Source organism: Typha latifolia, chromosome 8, assembly GCF_019914945.1.
Source record: "Typha latifolia isolate L0001 chromosome 8, TyphaL0001v2, whole genome shotgun sequence".
Taxonomy (NCBI): domain Eukaryota; kingdom Viridiplantae; phylum Streptophyta; class Magnoliopsida; order Poales; family Typhaceae; genus Typha; species Typha latifolia.
The window spans coordinates 12742456-12756220 of record NC_133093.1 but is presented as its reverse complement, the minus strand read 5'-3'; the positions used below and the strand labels follow the sequence as shown (position 1 = coordinate 12756220).

Sequence of the window (13765 nt, the reverse complement as noted above, 5' to 3'; positions counted from 1 at the left end):
TATTTTGTGTATGAACCTCCCAAAATATAATAATTTTCACTTGTTATTTTAGTAAGATTTTGAGATTAAGCTCTGAAGATTAGTTAGTAATAGTTAAAAAAATATTTTGTTACCCGTTCAGTTTACTTTTAGAGAGAGAGAGAGGGAGAAATGTCGGGCTTGGAGAGGTATGTAAGCAAATTAAGAGTCTCTACGGGGGTATATATGCAAAAAAGACAATCTTACACCGAGAGACGATCGTCTGCAGATCCGGATGCAGAAACGTGCTGCAGTCGCTTACTCGGCAGCTTCAATCGTGCAACAAGTCATCCAACATTTTTAGACCAATCCGACGTTGCCAAATAAGCAGAAAAAATGCAGTAAATTCATCTTACACGGACGCATGTGTCTCTTACCCTAGATCTATATTTTCTCTCTCTCTCTCTCTCCTCCTCTTCCTCTCTCCTCGATCTCCTCCTCGATCTCCTCCTCGGGAGCCCCGCCTTCGAGATCTACCACCGCCGAGATCCGCCTCTCTCTCTCTCTCTCTCTCTCCACCGCCGAGATCCGCCTCTCTCTTCTCTTTCTATTCGCTCCTGAGATCGACCTCTATTCTCCAAAGAAAATTTACCGATCACTGCGATCTCGGGTAACCCTCGCTGATCGTCTCCTTCTTGGTCATGTTTAACTTTAATGTTTCTTGATTCGAATCCGTCTCAATGAACCGCACTTGACGGATTCATATAATTGGATCTTTTGATTTCCCTTCTTAGGGTATCGCTTTTCATATACTAGGCAGATCTCTGGATGTGCTCGGATCTGTGATATACTTCAATTTTGATGGAGCTTATGAAAATTTCCTGCGATCGTAGTTTGCCTTTTTTTGGGGGGGTATTCATTTTATAGATTATAAACTTATAATGCCGAGCTCGATGAATGACATGTTTGCAGAACTATCTCATAGTCGTGTAGTACTTTTCCTGTAGCTTCTTTCGCGTACATTTGCTATTTTCTTTTTTGGAATACCAGAAAATGTTTCTGAGTTGGTTTTTGGTATTGTTTGCATCAAGTACTACGATGAACACCTGGTTGCTGATGCATTTAACTTTTACGAAATGCATCGTTGTCTTATCTTTAAAGATCTGTTCTGGAGTTTTGACAATATCCATTCAAAATAAGTATTTTTCTTGCATGCAGGGAGATGGCAGGGGGATTCAGAGTACTGCATCTGGTTAGGCCTTTCTTGGCTTTCTTGCCTGAAGTTCAAAGTGCTGATCGGAAAATTCCATTCAGGGAAAAAGTGATCTACACAGTGATCTCCCTCTTCATCTTTCTGGTGTGCAGTCAGCTCCCGTTATATGGCATACATTCAACTACTGGAGCAGATCCATTTTATTGGATGCGAGTTATTCTAGCATCAAACCGTGGGACTGTCATGGAGCTTGGAATTACTCCAATTGTGACATCTGGATTGGTGATGCAACTTTTAGTTGGATCAAAAATCATTGAAGTTGACAACAGTGTGCGAGAGGATCGTGCTCTTTTGTAAGTATTTATTGCTGAAATTTGCCTCAACTGCTGGAGCTGTAGTTAAGAGTTGCATGTTTTAGTCCAAATCTGTGTAGAAATTTTACAGGAAGTTGTAACTATGTTATAAGAACATCTTGAAATTTCTGTTTATTGAGATTGGTTGAATTATTGTTTGCTGAAGGTTGAATTCTATTTCACATCAGCATGTTCTTGTTTGCTAAATTCTTGGGATTATACGAGAGTTTATGAACTACTTTACTTTCAAGTTTTTTCCTTTAGAAACAAATTGCTGGAGTTGATCTTATTGAATTGAAGTAGATAATATTGATATCTGTTGATTCTTTAATAATTATTCACACTTGTTACTTCAGGAGGATTATGTACATAGAATAGAGATATTCATATTGGACCTTATCATCTTAGCTGTCTCATGATTTTGGATGAAAATTTCTCCATACAAAATCAAGATCAGAATAAACTTAATAAGTTGAGTAGATCATGCAATTCTTAGAAAGGCCATCTAATCTTGTATTCTAGACTGTCAACTTCAATACATGCTTGTTTTATTGTCATATAGTGAAAGAGATAATACTATTACAACAAAATTTTCAAGTGGTAGTTGGCTAATTGTTGCTTGACTTTTGTGTAAATTTTCAGAAATGGTGCACAGAAACTTCTTGGTATCTTAATTGCTATTGGGGAGGCAGTTGCATATGTTTTATCTGGGATGTATGGAAGTGTCAGCCAACTAGGAACTGGAAATGCTATTCTTATAATACTTCAGCTTTTCTTTGCTGGTATCATTGTCATTTGCTTAGATGAACTTCTCCAGAAAGGATATGGTTTGGGATCTGGTATCTCATTATTCATTGCCACCAATATCTGGTAAATATATGAGCATTTTATCTTATTTTATCTCATTCTATCTCATTTTATCTTTCTTGCAATATGGTATACACTATACACTCATACAATTGTCTCACCATGCAGTGAAAATATCATTTGGAAGGCATTTAGCCCCACAACCATCAATAGTGGACGTGGTGCTGAATTTGAAGGAGCTGTTATTGCATTGTTCCATCTGCTTATTACTCGAACAGATAAAGTCCGTGCCCTTCGTGAGGCCTTCTACCGTCAAAATCTTCCAAATGTGACCAATTTGCTAGCTACAGTCTTGGTCTTCCTGATTGTTATTTATTTCCAAGGTTTCCGTGTTGTGCTGCCTGTGAGATCAAAAAATGCTCGTGGCCAGCAAGGCTCGTATCCTATTAAATTATTTTACACTTCCAATATGCCCATCATTCTACAGTCTGCCTTGGTTTCTAACCTATATTTTATCTCCCAGGTAATCTGCCGCAATACTTCTGCTTTTAAACCATATTGATCTTTCTTTTATTAGGGGTATCTAATCTTTTCATTGAAATGCAGTTACTGTACAGGAGATACAGTGGAAATTTCCTTGTAAATTTGCTGGGCAAGTGGAAGGAATCTGAATATTCTGGTCAATCCATTCCTGTTGGCGGTATTGCTTACTATATTACAGCACCATCAAGGTGATAAAGTAGTTTCACAACCCTCTCGGCTGTCTGTGTGTGTGTGTGTGTGTGTATCTTGGTTATTGTCAGCTATTTTTATCATTAGAATTTGATAATCTTCTCTTTCCATGTGCACCGCACTCCCCAACCCCCAACTCAATCGTTCTATTCTTTCCTGTTGTTGGTCTTGTTGGTCTTGTTGCTCACATTCTTATGTCTCAAATCATTTCCCACAGCTTAGCTGATATGGCTGCAAATCCATTCCATGCCCTCTTCTACATAGTTTTTATGCTGTCAGCTTGTGCACTTTTCTCAAAGACTTGGATAGAAGTCTCCGGATCATCGGCAAGAGATGTAGCCAAGCAGCTTAAGGTAAAAATATTTCTTTGGTTCATGTCTTGTGAAATGTAAAATATATGTTGTGCACTTTCCCTAAGTATAAGAGAAGATGAATATTTTTTTAGACTAGTATAAGCTTGTAAAGAGGCTAGGAACTTTTGGTCATTCAGTTTGGTCGTCATGTAGATTTAGCAGAACAACTGTTTATGGCATAAACTTCACCTTGTTCTACAATGGTGACCATAATGTTTGTTCCTTTGTGCAACAACCATGTATGTATTTTAATCATTTTTACTGTCAGTACATATTTAAAGTTTGGATATTTACAGGAACAACAAATGGTTATGCCCGGTCATCGTGAGTCAAATTTGCAGAAGGAATTGAACAGATATATCCCTACTGCAGCAGCGTTTGGTGGCATGTGCATCGGTGCATTGACTGTGCTAGCTGATTTCATGGGTGCAATTGGTTCAGGAACTGGTATTCTGCTTGCCGTGACAATTATATATCAATACTTTGAGACATTCGAGAAGGAGAGAGCCAGTGAGCTTGGTTTCTTTGGTATGTAACAAGAAAGTTGCTGCACTCCACTGATGTTGCTGTGATAAGCCTGGTCACAGTTTTTATTTAGCTGAGACAGATATAAGTTAGAATCAGTGCTCCTTTTAACGAATTTTGGAAATTGCAGTTAGTCATTTGACAAGGTGATACAAGATATCTAAAGCTGGAGTTTGGGATGTGGCTTGACATCATTTCATGCCAATGCTATTAGTCTGATATGTCATAGTTTCCTTCTGCTAGTACTTCAGATTGTTTGCTTTCTCATACTTCAACTAACAGGTCCTGTATTATAGGACTTTTATGTCCCGATGTTCCATTTTCTTTTCGCACATTTCCTACTTTTTCAATGAAATTAACAGAAAGTTTTTCTATATTTTTTCAGTGCCGGTTGTCTTGACACCACAAATTTGCTTGCAATCTCTTAAATTCACTTACTACGAGCTTTGCTTGCGTGCTAGCTTGTGATGATGCACTTTATGGGTTATTCGTAGATAAAAGGTCTCTAGATTATAGTAATAATAGAACTGGATTTTTAAAACTGAAATGCATTTATTTTCTACTAGATGCATATATTTTTATAATAAAAAATATATATTATTTATATAGGATATATAGGGGTTTATTTTTATATTTTGAAAACTAAAGGATCACCTTTTGCAAATGGTCCGCAACTTTGCAGTCAACTGATATTTTCGTGTTTTGTATATGGAAATGTGTCTTTCCTCCCTACTGCAGGCTCTTGCACACAGAAATTTGGAATATATACAGAGACATATTGTAAAAGATTCTGCGGTGTCATCTGTTGATCTAGTGTCCCTTGATATTTTGGGTTAGCCAAAGGCTTTCTTCCTATTATAGAGTGCACGAAAGTCGTCAGCGTTCAAATAGTCCACAGTCATCTAGTCAAACTTGAAATATAACCCAGCTAATCTCTCTTTGTGCAAACCCCTTGGTGCAGTATGTTCGGTTCTGCTAAGTAATGGAATGAAAAAAGAAATACGGTTAATTTAATGTGCAGATCTTCTTTCAAGAGAACTACAATGGTTACAACACACAAGTCCCACCCAGCGTGATGCAATGTGTGATCAGAACACAGGCCGCCCACCAATTATCTTCTTGGCAATGGTTATATATTGCATTGATCCATCCGCTCAAATATGGCAGCCATTTTATAATTTATACAGTGCACTCAACACCTCTCAGAGAATGCAACCACACCCTGCTGTAGTCGAGGGTGCCCGTCTAGGAAAGAGCATTCTGCTACAAGTCGCACGTTGGAAGATATAATATATGTGCTCATGTGAGAAAGAATATCAGAGATAACAGCAATTTAGCCACGCCAACCATTCTGCTTCTTTGCTTCAAAAGTGGCTCCATCATTAAGCATGTCCTGAGCATCTGTTTCCATGCCAAGCTTTGAGAGAGCAAGCGCTTGAAGATAGAATGCGGTGGGCCACTCAGGCATGCAGACCTGGGCTTGCATGGCATCACGAAGAGCAAGTTCCGATTGGCCATTCATCAAGTAGGAGAAACTCCGTCTTGCAAAAACTGTCGCTGATGGAACTGACATCAGGCCTACCATCTGCACCATAGCACAGAAAGAGCCACTTTAAAAGCGAGAATCAGAAGTTGGCATATCTGGAGATCGGATCAGTAGCATATAAGAATCACATCAACGAGGCCAAGAGAGATTCTTGTGCATTCCTCTCGAATCATTAGGCATACAACGGTGTAAGGTAGATGATGTGAAAGCAACATTTAACATATCTTAATAAGGAGTATATGGCAGAACAGAACAAGAAACCTTCCTTTAACCTCTCCTGAGTGCCTATAAGTAGGAAGCAAAGGCAAGCGATGAATTTTTTATGAATGATTAGTGAGCTATAACAATATGCCATATACTAATTGTCTAAGAAAACATCATATACTAATTAGCTAAGAAAACGTCATTTTTTTTGTTACACTTCCGTGCAACTACTTAAGAAAATATCTCGCTGCATCCAAATTGAAGTTGGAGTCACTATGACTGGAGATTAGTATGCAAGATAGGAGGATTAGAAAGTGTACCTTTGAATAGTAATCAATTGCAGTCTCAAAATCTTTATCTCTGAATGCAATATCCCCATATTTCTTTGTATTCAATATGTCTTGCACTTGTTGAGTCCATTCTTGAAATGAAAGCTTCAAAGGCAAAAGATGGAGCATAAATTGTTACAAATATATGTCACAAAAAATGCGCAGAGTTAGAACTTATGAGCTCAAAATAACCATTTAGGAAAGAATGGATGGGCTGAGCAAACAGCAAATAAATAGTGGCAGCAATAGAGCAAGAAGAAAAGTCTTATCGCCAAACATGCTTGACGCTCATTTTCTTTATTGTTTCTTTGAATTACTCTAAAATAGATACTGTGAGTTTCTTTTGTTTGAAGCTTGTATATTGTCCTTCAACTTATTGGTGAAACTATGCAGCTCTATCATAAGAGAGACCGCTAGATATCTGCAAACTACTCTCTGCTTAATCATATGTATCCTTAACATCATCTATATATATCTTACTGGGAAATCCTTCCTTTTCCAAAACCTACCAGATTTGTTTTGTGAAACTGCATCCTAGAATCTTCCTTAGACAATGAGAATCATATGAATTTTATGTCTCCTTTCATCAATCAATATAGTAAAGATAGCTTTCATTGATCAACTTGGAAAAGCTAATTGAACCCCAAAAATACTCCTGCAATATAAAAAGTTAGTACTGTGTTTGAACTTCTCAATACTAAAAAGGAAATTCTTTTTAGTTTTTTACATGAAATCTCGCTTCCATGAATCTGCAAGATCTGTTGAATAACTTTCACATACTAGATCTTGAAAAATTATTTATTTGAATAGTATATATTAGTAGCTCTACATCCCTAGCTCCCGAATTGAATTACTAGGTCTCTATAAATGTTCGGCAAAATAACTTATAATTACACATTAGATCTCATGTTACATGAACTCACAGCATAAACTAATATTTCAGGGGTTAACTGAGGAGAGAGGTCACGAAAATAAGTTGAAAGAATAGTGCATTTTAATAAGAATGTCATTATTAAATTACCTCATTATCTGCACCTTCTTCATCCTTGTATCCTGTTTTAAGCAAAATATCATGAACAGTGGTGAGATCCAAACTCGCACAAGCCTTTCCAAGAGGAGAAAGGATTGTTGGCAACTCTGCTTTTGCCTTTGTAATACCCATTAGAACATCTGATGCTACCTGAATCACAAAAGAGGAAAAAAAATGATGAATTGCACACAAGTAATATAATAAATTCAAAAAAATTCAGTCAATAGGCTTTACCTCCTTTTGCTTCTGAAGAGGACCTACAGAAGACATAAGAAATTTTATGTTGGGTCTGTCCCTAGCCTCAAACTGTAAACACTTAGAAGCAAGATCGATCAGTTTAGCAGCGTCTTCATTAGCATACTGTCCCTCCAATGATGAATCCATCAACATCAATATGTTCTTGCCCCTGATCAAATCTAATGCCTGGAATCTTTAAAAAAATCAGCTCTAGAGACACTGGCGCTTAACATCATCAAGATTTATGTAACTTCCAATAATATGAAGTAAAAGGTCCTAAGAATCTGAACAGGACAAGGACATTTTAGAAAATGTCCAGCAAATTTGGTCCAAAGATGATGGGAACTACTTGAGCAAGAGCTATATTGAATTCAGAAAATACTCTTTTGGACATCCACCAGAATAGATCAAAATTAGAGGTTACAATTTCACTGTTTCAGAAAGATTGCAGTAACTAACAAGAGGAACACCAATAGAATGTTCACCTATAGCACATAAAAGGTATGTCGTAGACCAAAAAAGGAGAAGATGAGCTAGAATTTCCACAATATTTGATAATCATTTGAAAAAGCAGGTCCCGCTTAAACCCAGTTTCGGCCTGTCTCAAGGGCTGATCCCACCTGATACGGGTGTAGGTGGTCGGATACGGGGTGGGTCTGACCCGTATTTGACCTCCCCATTGTCCCCAGCACTATATCTCTTTTCTTTCTCATTCTCTACTCCCTGGCGCAAGAAGATCCCCGTGATCTCAACGTCCGGCGACGTGCTCCGACGAAGATTGACAATCTCAATCTCCTGCGACCTCAGGTGAGTTTTTTTTTCTTCTCCCTCTTTCTTCCAGCGAGTCTCCTCCCTACTCTCTCTCTCTCTCTCTGAGTCTCTGTCATTGCAACAGAGAATCTGCTATAGTAACAATGACAGAGGAACCAAAGAAGAGAGGGGAAAAGAGAGAGGGAGGGAGAGGGAGAGGAAGAGAGAGAGAGGTGGGCTACGACAATAAAAGGGAGAGGGAAGAAGAGAAGGAGAAAAGGAGAGAGTAGAAATGGAGGAAAAAAGGTCAAGCCGCAACAGTAAGAGGGAGAGGGAGAGATATGGAGAGAGAGAGAGGGGGGGAAGAGAAGAGAGAGAGAAGTAAAGAAAATAAAATTTTGGTTGGTGGCAGCAAGAGGGGGAGGAAGAGAGATAGGTTCTTATTTTCTTGTTATTTTTCTAAATTTTTAAATAATATATAAAATTTTACTTAATTAAAAAATTGTCTGATCCGATATGAGGGGCCGATACGGTCAATACATATCGTTTTTTCAAATTGTCAATTCCGATACCGAGTTCCAGAACCTTACTTGACAACATAAATCTAATAACAAATTTAGACAGCAAAGAACTGAAATATATTGCAGCATGCCAACACTATGTTTCAGTTTCAATTAGACATTTTATGCTTATCTGTGAACTTAAACTAAGATTTATGAAATAACATCCGACAAATGTAAAGTAGTAAAATCAAAGAAAATAGTTATAGGTTAAGGTAGAAGAGAAGTAGAACCGAGAGAAAAAACTCCACATAAGAAAGCAACATACATGACTAGGAGGGATATGCTTCCCGCTCAAAAGATCCAACAAAACTGTTCCATAACTGTAAATCACACTCTCTGGGATTACCCTGCCTGCCAATTAAGATTCAAGCACAAATTATTACATGCACTACATATATCGGTCGTTGAATTAATTAGTCGTATTTATCACATCAAAGTAACTATTAAAAAATTAGAAATTAAGAATGGAGAGACAATTGAAAAATTAAACTTGGCAAGACTAAAACTTATCTGTAACGCATTAACCAAAAGTGGGCATGCTGAAGACCAAATAAGGAGAAGAAAAATGACAAAGAAGTAACTCATAAAGCAGAGGGATTCAGAAAATGCAACATTGAATCTTAAACCTTCAAACCCTACAACAAGGTCCATTGAAAAGTTTGGCTAATGCTAGGCACATCTCAAAGCGTTGTGCAATTATAAGACAAAACTTTCTCTCACAGTAACCAACAAGAAATCAATACCCAGAAGACCAGCCTCACATTTTTTTTCTTCTTTCCACCACCTAATTGATACTAATACTACTTTTGTCCAGAGAATCATTATCATCACAATACATGGTTATCATCAAGGGTTTTCCAGCAACTTCTACGTATAACATATCGAGCTTTTGCTCATTCAATTGTTAATATTTTCCTAGAATAATTTTACATAAGATGATTGATGGTGTTTAAATAGATGTCAAGCTAGTGATGTACAGCTGCATCGAAATCGTGATTTATATTACATCTCTCTGCAGTCTATTGAAAGGAGAGGCTCAAATCCTCCTAAAATTGAAAGGCCCAATGGAAGAGAAAGAAGAAAATGAGTTCATCTTGAAGAAAGGGAAAAAAAAGAAACCAACGGACATAGTTGTTTCCAGATTTTTTGCTAGGGAAATGCCAGAATTAAGGATGCAAATAAACAGCAATTTTCAAAATTCTGATTTGCAGTGCTGCCACCAAGTTTGTCAAAATTAAATTGCCAAAACGATACATCAAGTTGCTACTTCATCCTGGTGCATTAAATGGGAAAAAGACCATATGCTAGCAATGAACATATGAAAGGATCTCTCTTTTAGAACCATTATAGAGTAGGTGGAATAAGCATGCATGCATCATACTCTGTGGGCAGCATTGAGACTTAATCTATAAGAACTTTCGCACAGAAAGGAAAGTATACCATGGGTCCTGGGTATTACTTTGTTGTTCCTTCTCAAAAAAGACTCAAATGATTTTTTAAATATAAAATAAGAAGAAATGAAACATTCAACTTAAACACTAACCTGTCCGTAGGAACTCTGGAGGGGTATACGCCAAGTTGGTACTGTAACTTTTTCCATCACGACTATTCTTCATTAGTCCAAAGCTTGACAAACGGGGATCACCATCCTGAAATGACAGAGTTGACAAAATAGATTTAGGACTTCTCTCATCTACACTGTGTTTGCTACAAAATTAGCATTGGATGCAAGGATTTTGGTGCACCCTCCCACTAGGCATACTATCTTCATGTCTTAGTATTTTCATCTCAATATGTGAGAATGAGGATTGACAAGATATTCATACCAACATACGTGGCAGCAGCATTAAAGAAATTTTCCTACCTCATCGAAAAGAACTCTATAAGCATTCAAGTCATGATAGATTTTCCGATTTTCAGCATTGCAATGATCAAGTGCTTGGGCAATGTGGTTTGCTACCCTCAAACGCATTTCCCACGGTAATGGCTGTTTATCCCCTGTTAAAGGAAAGACACCTGAATCAAACATGTGACATGCCTGTAATCAAAATTAATAATACACAAGCACTACAATTCAGTATCATCATAAAAATATATTTCCAAAATTCAAGGAGAAAGGGAAGGAATTGATTCATGAACCTATGTGACTAAAGGAAAGAGCAGAAATATATTTTTTTTTTAAAGAGAAAACCCAAGGAAAAATAACCAAGGCTTCATAAAATTCTATCAAGTCTGTGTTAAGAGAGAGGTACCAAATGGCTGAAAGCATGAATTGATTCTGCAGCACAAGCAAATTACATATGGTAACACATGGTAGGTTGAGCCATATGAAACCAGAAAAACATTTCTGAAGCTCCAAAATCTTAACTCAAAAACTTGAAACCCAAAATCAGAAGTCTAGCAGAATCATGAGATAAATGTTATCTTGCATAAAATCCAAGTAAACAAAATCTTCAATTTAAGTTATAGCACTTCCTTGTTCTTGCCCTCTCGCCTTGAAACAACCCAGAGAAGATGATCAAGTAGTAAGGAGATATTCATATAGGATAATATAAGACTTCAGTTTCCTGTGCCAGCGAATTTATACATATTCACTATTCACTGCCCATGTCAAACACTGCCAACTTGATACATGACTAGAGATATTAAATTTCCCAATTCTTCACAATATAAATCGTGATATTACAGAAAATTTCTCACTTTACCAAACGGCATTCATCTCCTTAAGCACAGACCAAAGGGTGATGTAGAGAGACTCTGTCAAACACTATACGACCAGCATGCAGAATGCAACCATCTATAAAGGCTTTCTGGTTTCTATGTATATCCAAACCGTATATGTAATTAAATAAGTTGCATGCCCGATCAATCAAAGCATTCAATTGACTATAACCAACAAACCAAATTCATCAGAGAAGGAAATAAAAGATCATACAATGAAACAAATGCTTCGACAGCGTATCATTGGGCATGTATTCTGCAACCAGAAGCCGCTCGTCACCCTCCGCACAACATCCGGTCAAGTTTACTAATCTCTTGTGCCGCACCTTCCCTACTCCCGCAGCCTCCGCCTACCCAAAGAAACCCTTAGTTTTCATCAAAAAAACTAGAATAGAAGTAGAAAACAAGCAAGAGATTCGCGGCTTACCACGAACTGTTGGGGATCGGGCCACGACCGCTTGGAGAATCTCTTCACTGCAATAAGCCGGCCATCGAGTCGCCCACGGTAGACCACATTGGGCGCCTTCTCGCCGCTCTCAGATACGATTAGATCGGGGCTGAAACCCTTAGTGGCCGCTCGGAGATCGGCGAGGGCGTACTCCTTGAAAGCCGGAACCCGATCTTGATCCCCCCCGTCCCCATTGGCTTCAACAACGAGCAGCGAATGATCAAGACCAATAAAAGAGCAAAATGCGGATCAAAACAAGGAGAAAGAAACTTTTGAGAGGGTGTTTTTTTTTTTTTCTTTTACCGAGATCGGGATTCTCGAGCGGGAGGGGTGGTTCTTGATCTCCAGATTGGTTAGCAGTCTTCGATTGGAAGCAGCCCATAGAGGAGATTGGAACCCTAGAAACTTGAAAGCATCGGAAGGGGGGAAGTGGTGAAACCCTAGAGAGAGATAGAGAAGAGAGTGAGAAGAGAGTGAGAAGAGAGGGAGTGAGGAGAGGAAGAATACAGTACAGGAGGCAGACTTCGAAAGAGACGCGGCTCAGAGTGATTTGTAGCTCCGCTGTTTCCTTCTTAACAAGATACAGCTTTCCCTTTCTGATGTGCCGGTAGATTATTTGGTATAAATATGGGGCCCATATCTAAGACCAATACATTTATGCGTATTCTATTCCGCGGCCGCTTGGCAACGACAGCTTTGCGCAACTCCAGGCGGCTGCTTCGCATCTCCACTTCAAACAAGATTCTGCTTTAATTGCAATGACGTGGTGAGGTCTAATTGGCGGTCAAGTGGAGGAGAGGATCATAAGTCAATTTGCCACAACGCACCTCTTTTTCCTATTAGGGTGTTTCTTGCAAATACCCCTTTGCGTTGCATATTTTCATATTTGCATATTTACACCCTGACTTTTACTGTTAACGTAGTAAATATCCCATGTGATCAACTGCTGTCTAGGTTTGTCTATAGACAGATAGACAGATAGTATCCCATCAATTCTACATAAAAGAGTAAAAAATATTGGTGCAAAATATATTTGTCTAGTTCTATTTTATTTTTTTATTTCACAAAAATAAAGAGAATTTATTTTATTGTAATATTACAAAATACGTTGAACTCATAACGCTAACTAGTTCGGTGTTTTTAAAGCATTTTACATTTTATTTATAGAAAATTATTTAAATTAATATTTTAGCTGCCGAAGTTAAAACTTTATAAAAATACTTATCTTAGTAATAAAATATTTATGAGTTTAATGTTTTTTTAGAGCTACAGTAAAATAATTTTTAATAATAAATTTAAAAGAGCAATTTATTTTGATAAATAAAATTTAGAACAAAATTAATTTGGTCAAAAGCTCATACCTTGCAAGCTGCAGGGATTTGGAGACTGATGAGATACTCACCAGTAGAGTTTAGTTGACGTAATAATTTTCTCTTTAATGTCTAGTCAGGGATAGGCAAGTACATCTATGATTGGCCACATTAGCCCAAATATGTGCAGGCTCCAATCAGCTCATGCCAGAACTTAATGGGTTTGATTCCTTCTTCAGTTAATATTAGAATTGGTATGTGGTGTAATGGAATCAAATTCGGTCAGATAAGTATAACAATTGAATCCATATCTGTTTAATTTTATTGAATTTCGATTAAAGTTAAATTTAAATTAGATAAAAATTATAATATTTATATCCCATCAATTTGTTATTAAATCATGTCGAACTGAAATTGGATTCAAATTTAGTCGAATAATGGATCAAATTTGGATTCCACATATATAACTAGTATCCTAGGAGTAAAAACGTACAATCTTATTCCAAACCCATAAGTCACAATGTTTGACACTCAATAATAATAATTTAGTTGCTAAAAATTAGAGTATACTAATTTAATTCTCACTAAAAATAATGTAAACTTAATATACTAAGCAAATATAATAGAAGTATAAAGGTTATTTTTTATAGACTCGAGATTATTCGTACCGTATAAGAATTAGAGTA

At 37.3% G+C, this 13765-nt stretch overlaps 2 protein-coding genes across 3 annotated transcripts; one reads left to right on the top strand and one right to left on the bottom strand.

Moving 5' to 3' along the window:
* Window positions 1-391: 391 nt before the first annotated feature.
* Window positions 392-4317, top strand: LOC140793638 (uncharacterized). Its single transcript, XM_073145248.1, has 7 exons — window positions 392-628; window positions 1177-1524; window positions 2167-2394; window positions 2500-2854; window positions 2938-3062; window positions 3281-3416; window positions 3713-4317. Exons 2-7 carry the CDS (start codon window positions 1181-1183, stop codon window positions 3950-3952), a joined length of 1428 nt encoding a protein of 475 aa, XP_073001349.1. The 5' UTR covers window positions 392-628; window positions 1177-1180; the 3' UTR covers window positions 3953-4317.
* A 624-nt stretch (window positions 4318-4941) lies between these two features.
* LOC140793637 (serine/threonine-protein kinase BSK2-like) lies at window positions 4942-12305 on the bottom strand. Of its 2 annotated transcripts, none has more exons than XM_073145247.1 (10): window positions 12073-12305; window positions 11749-11966; window positions 11536-11671; window positions 10465-10598; window positions 10144-10249; window positions 8866-8951; window positions 7285-7473; window positions 7042-7200; window positions 6012-6125; window positions 4942-5526 (listed from the first exon to the last, which is right to left on the bottom strand). In XM_073145247.1, the coding sequence occupies exons 1-10, from the start codon at window positions 12149-12151 to the stop codon at window positions 5275-5277; spliced, it is 1473 nt and encodes a 490-aa protein (XP_073001348.1). In that variant the 5' UTR covers window positions 12152-12305; the 3' UTR covers window positions 4942-5274. The 2 variants fall into 2 exon arrangements, with proteins under 2 accessions (XP_073001348.1, XP_073001347.1); XM_073145246.1 differs by having other exon boundaries at window positions 10465-10616; window positions 12073-12290.
* Between the last annotated feature and the right edge of the window lie 1460 nt (window positions 12306-13765).

Bases quoted from the DNA above. Each gene is read 5' to 3' on its own strand.
- LOC140793638 (XM_073145248.1), top strand. From the start codon at position 1,181: ATGGCAGGGGGATTCAGAGTACTGCATCTGGTTAGGCCTTTCTTGGCT. The intron at 2,855-2,937 runs GTAATCTGCCGC...ATTGAAATGCAG, and splicing joins ACCTATATTTTATCTCCCAG to TTACTGTACAGGAGATACAG. The intron at 3,417-3,712 runs GTAAAAATATTT...GGATATTTACAG, and splicing joins ATGTAGCCAAGCAGCTTAAG to GAACAACAAATGGTTATGCC.
- LOC140793637 (XM_073145246.1), bottom strand. From the start codon at position 12,151: ATGGGCTGCTTCCAATCGAAGACTGCTAACCAATCTGGAGATCAAGAA. The intron at 6,126-7,041 runs GTAATTTAATAA...TTGCCTTTGAAG, and splicing joins AAGAAGGTGCAGATAATGAG to CTTTCATTTCAAGAATGGAC. The intron at 5,527-6,011 runs GTACACTTTCTA...GCTATGGTGCAG, and splicing joins CAATTGATTACTATTCAAAG to ATGGTAGGCCTGATGTCAGT.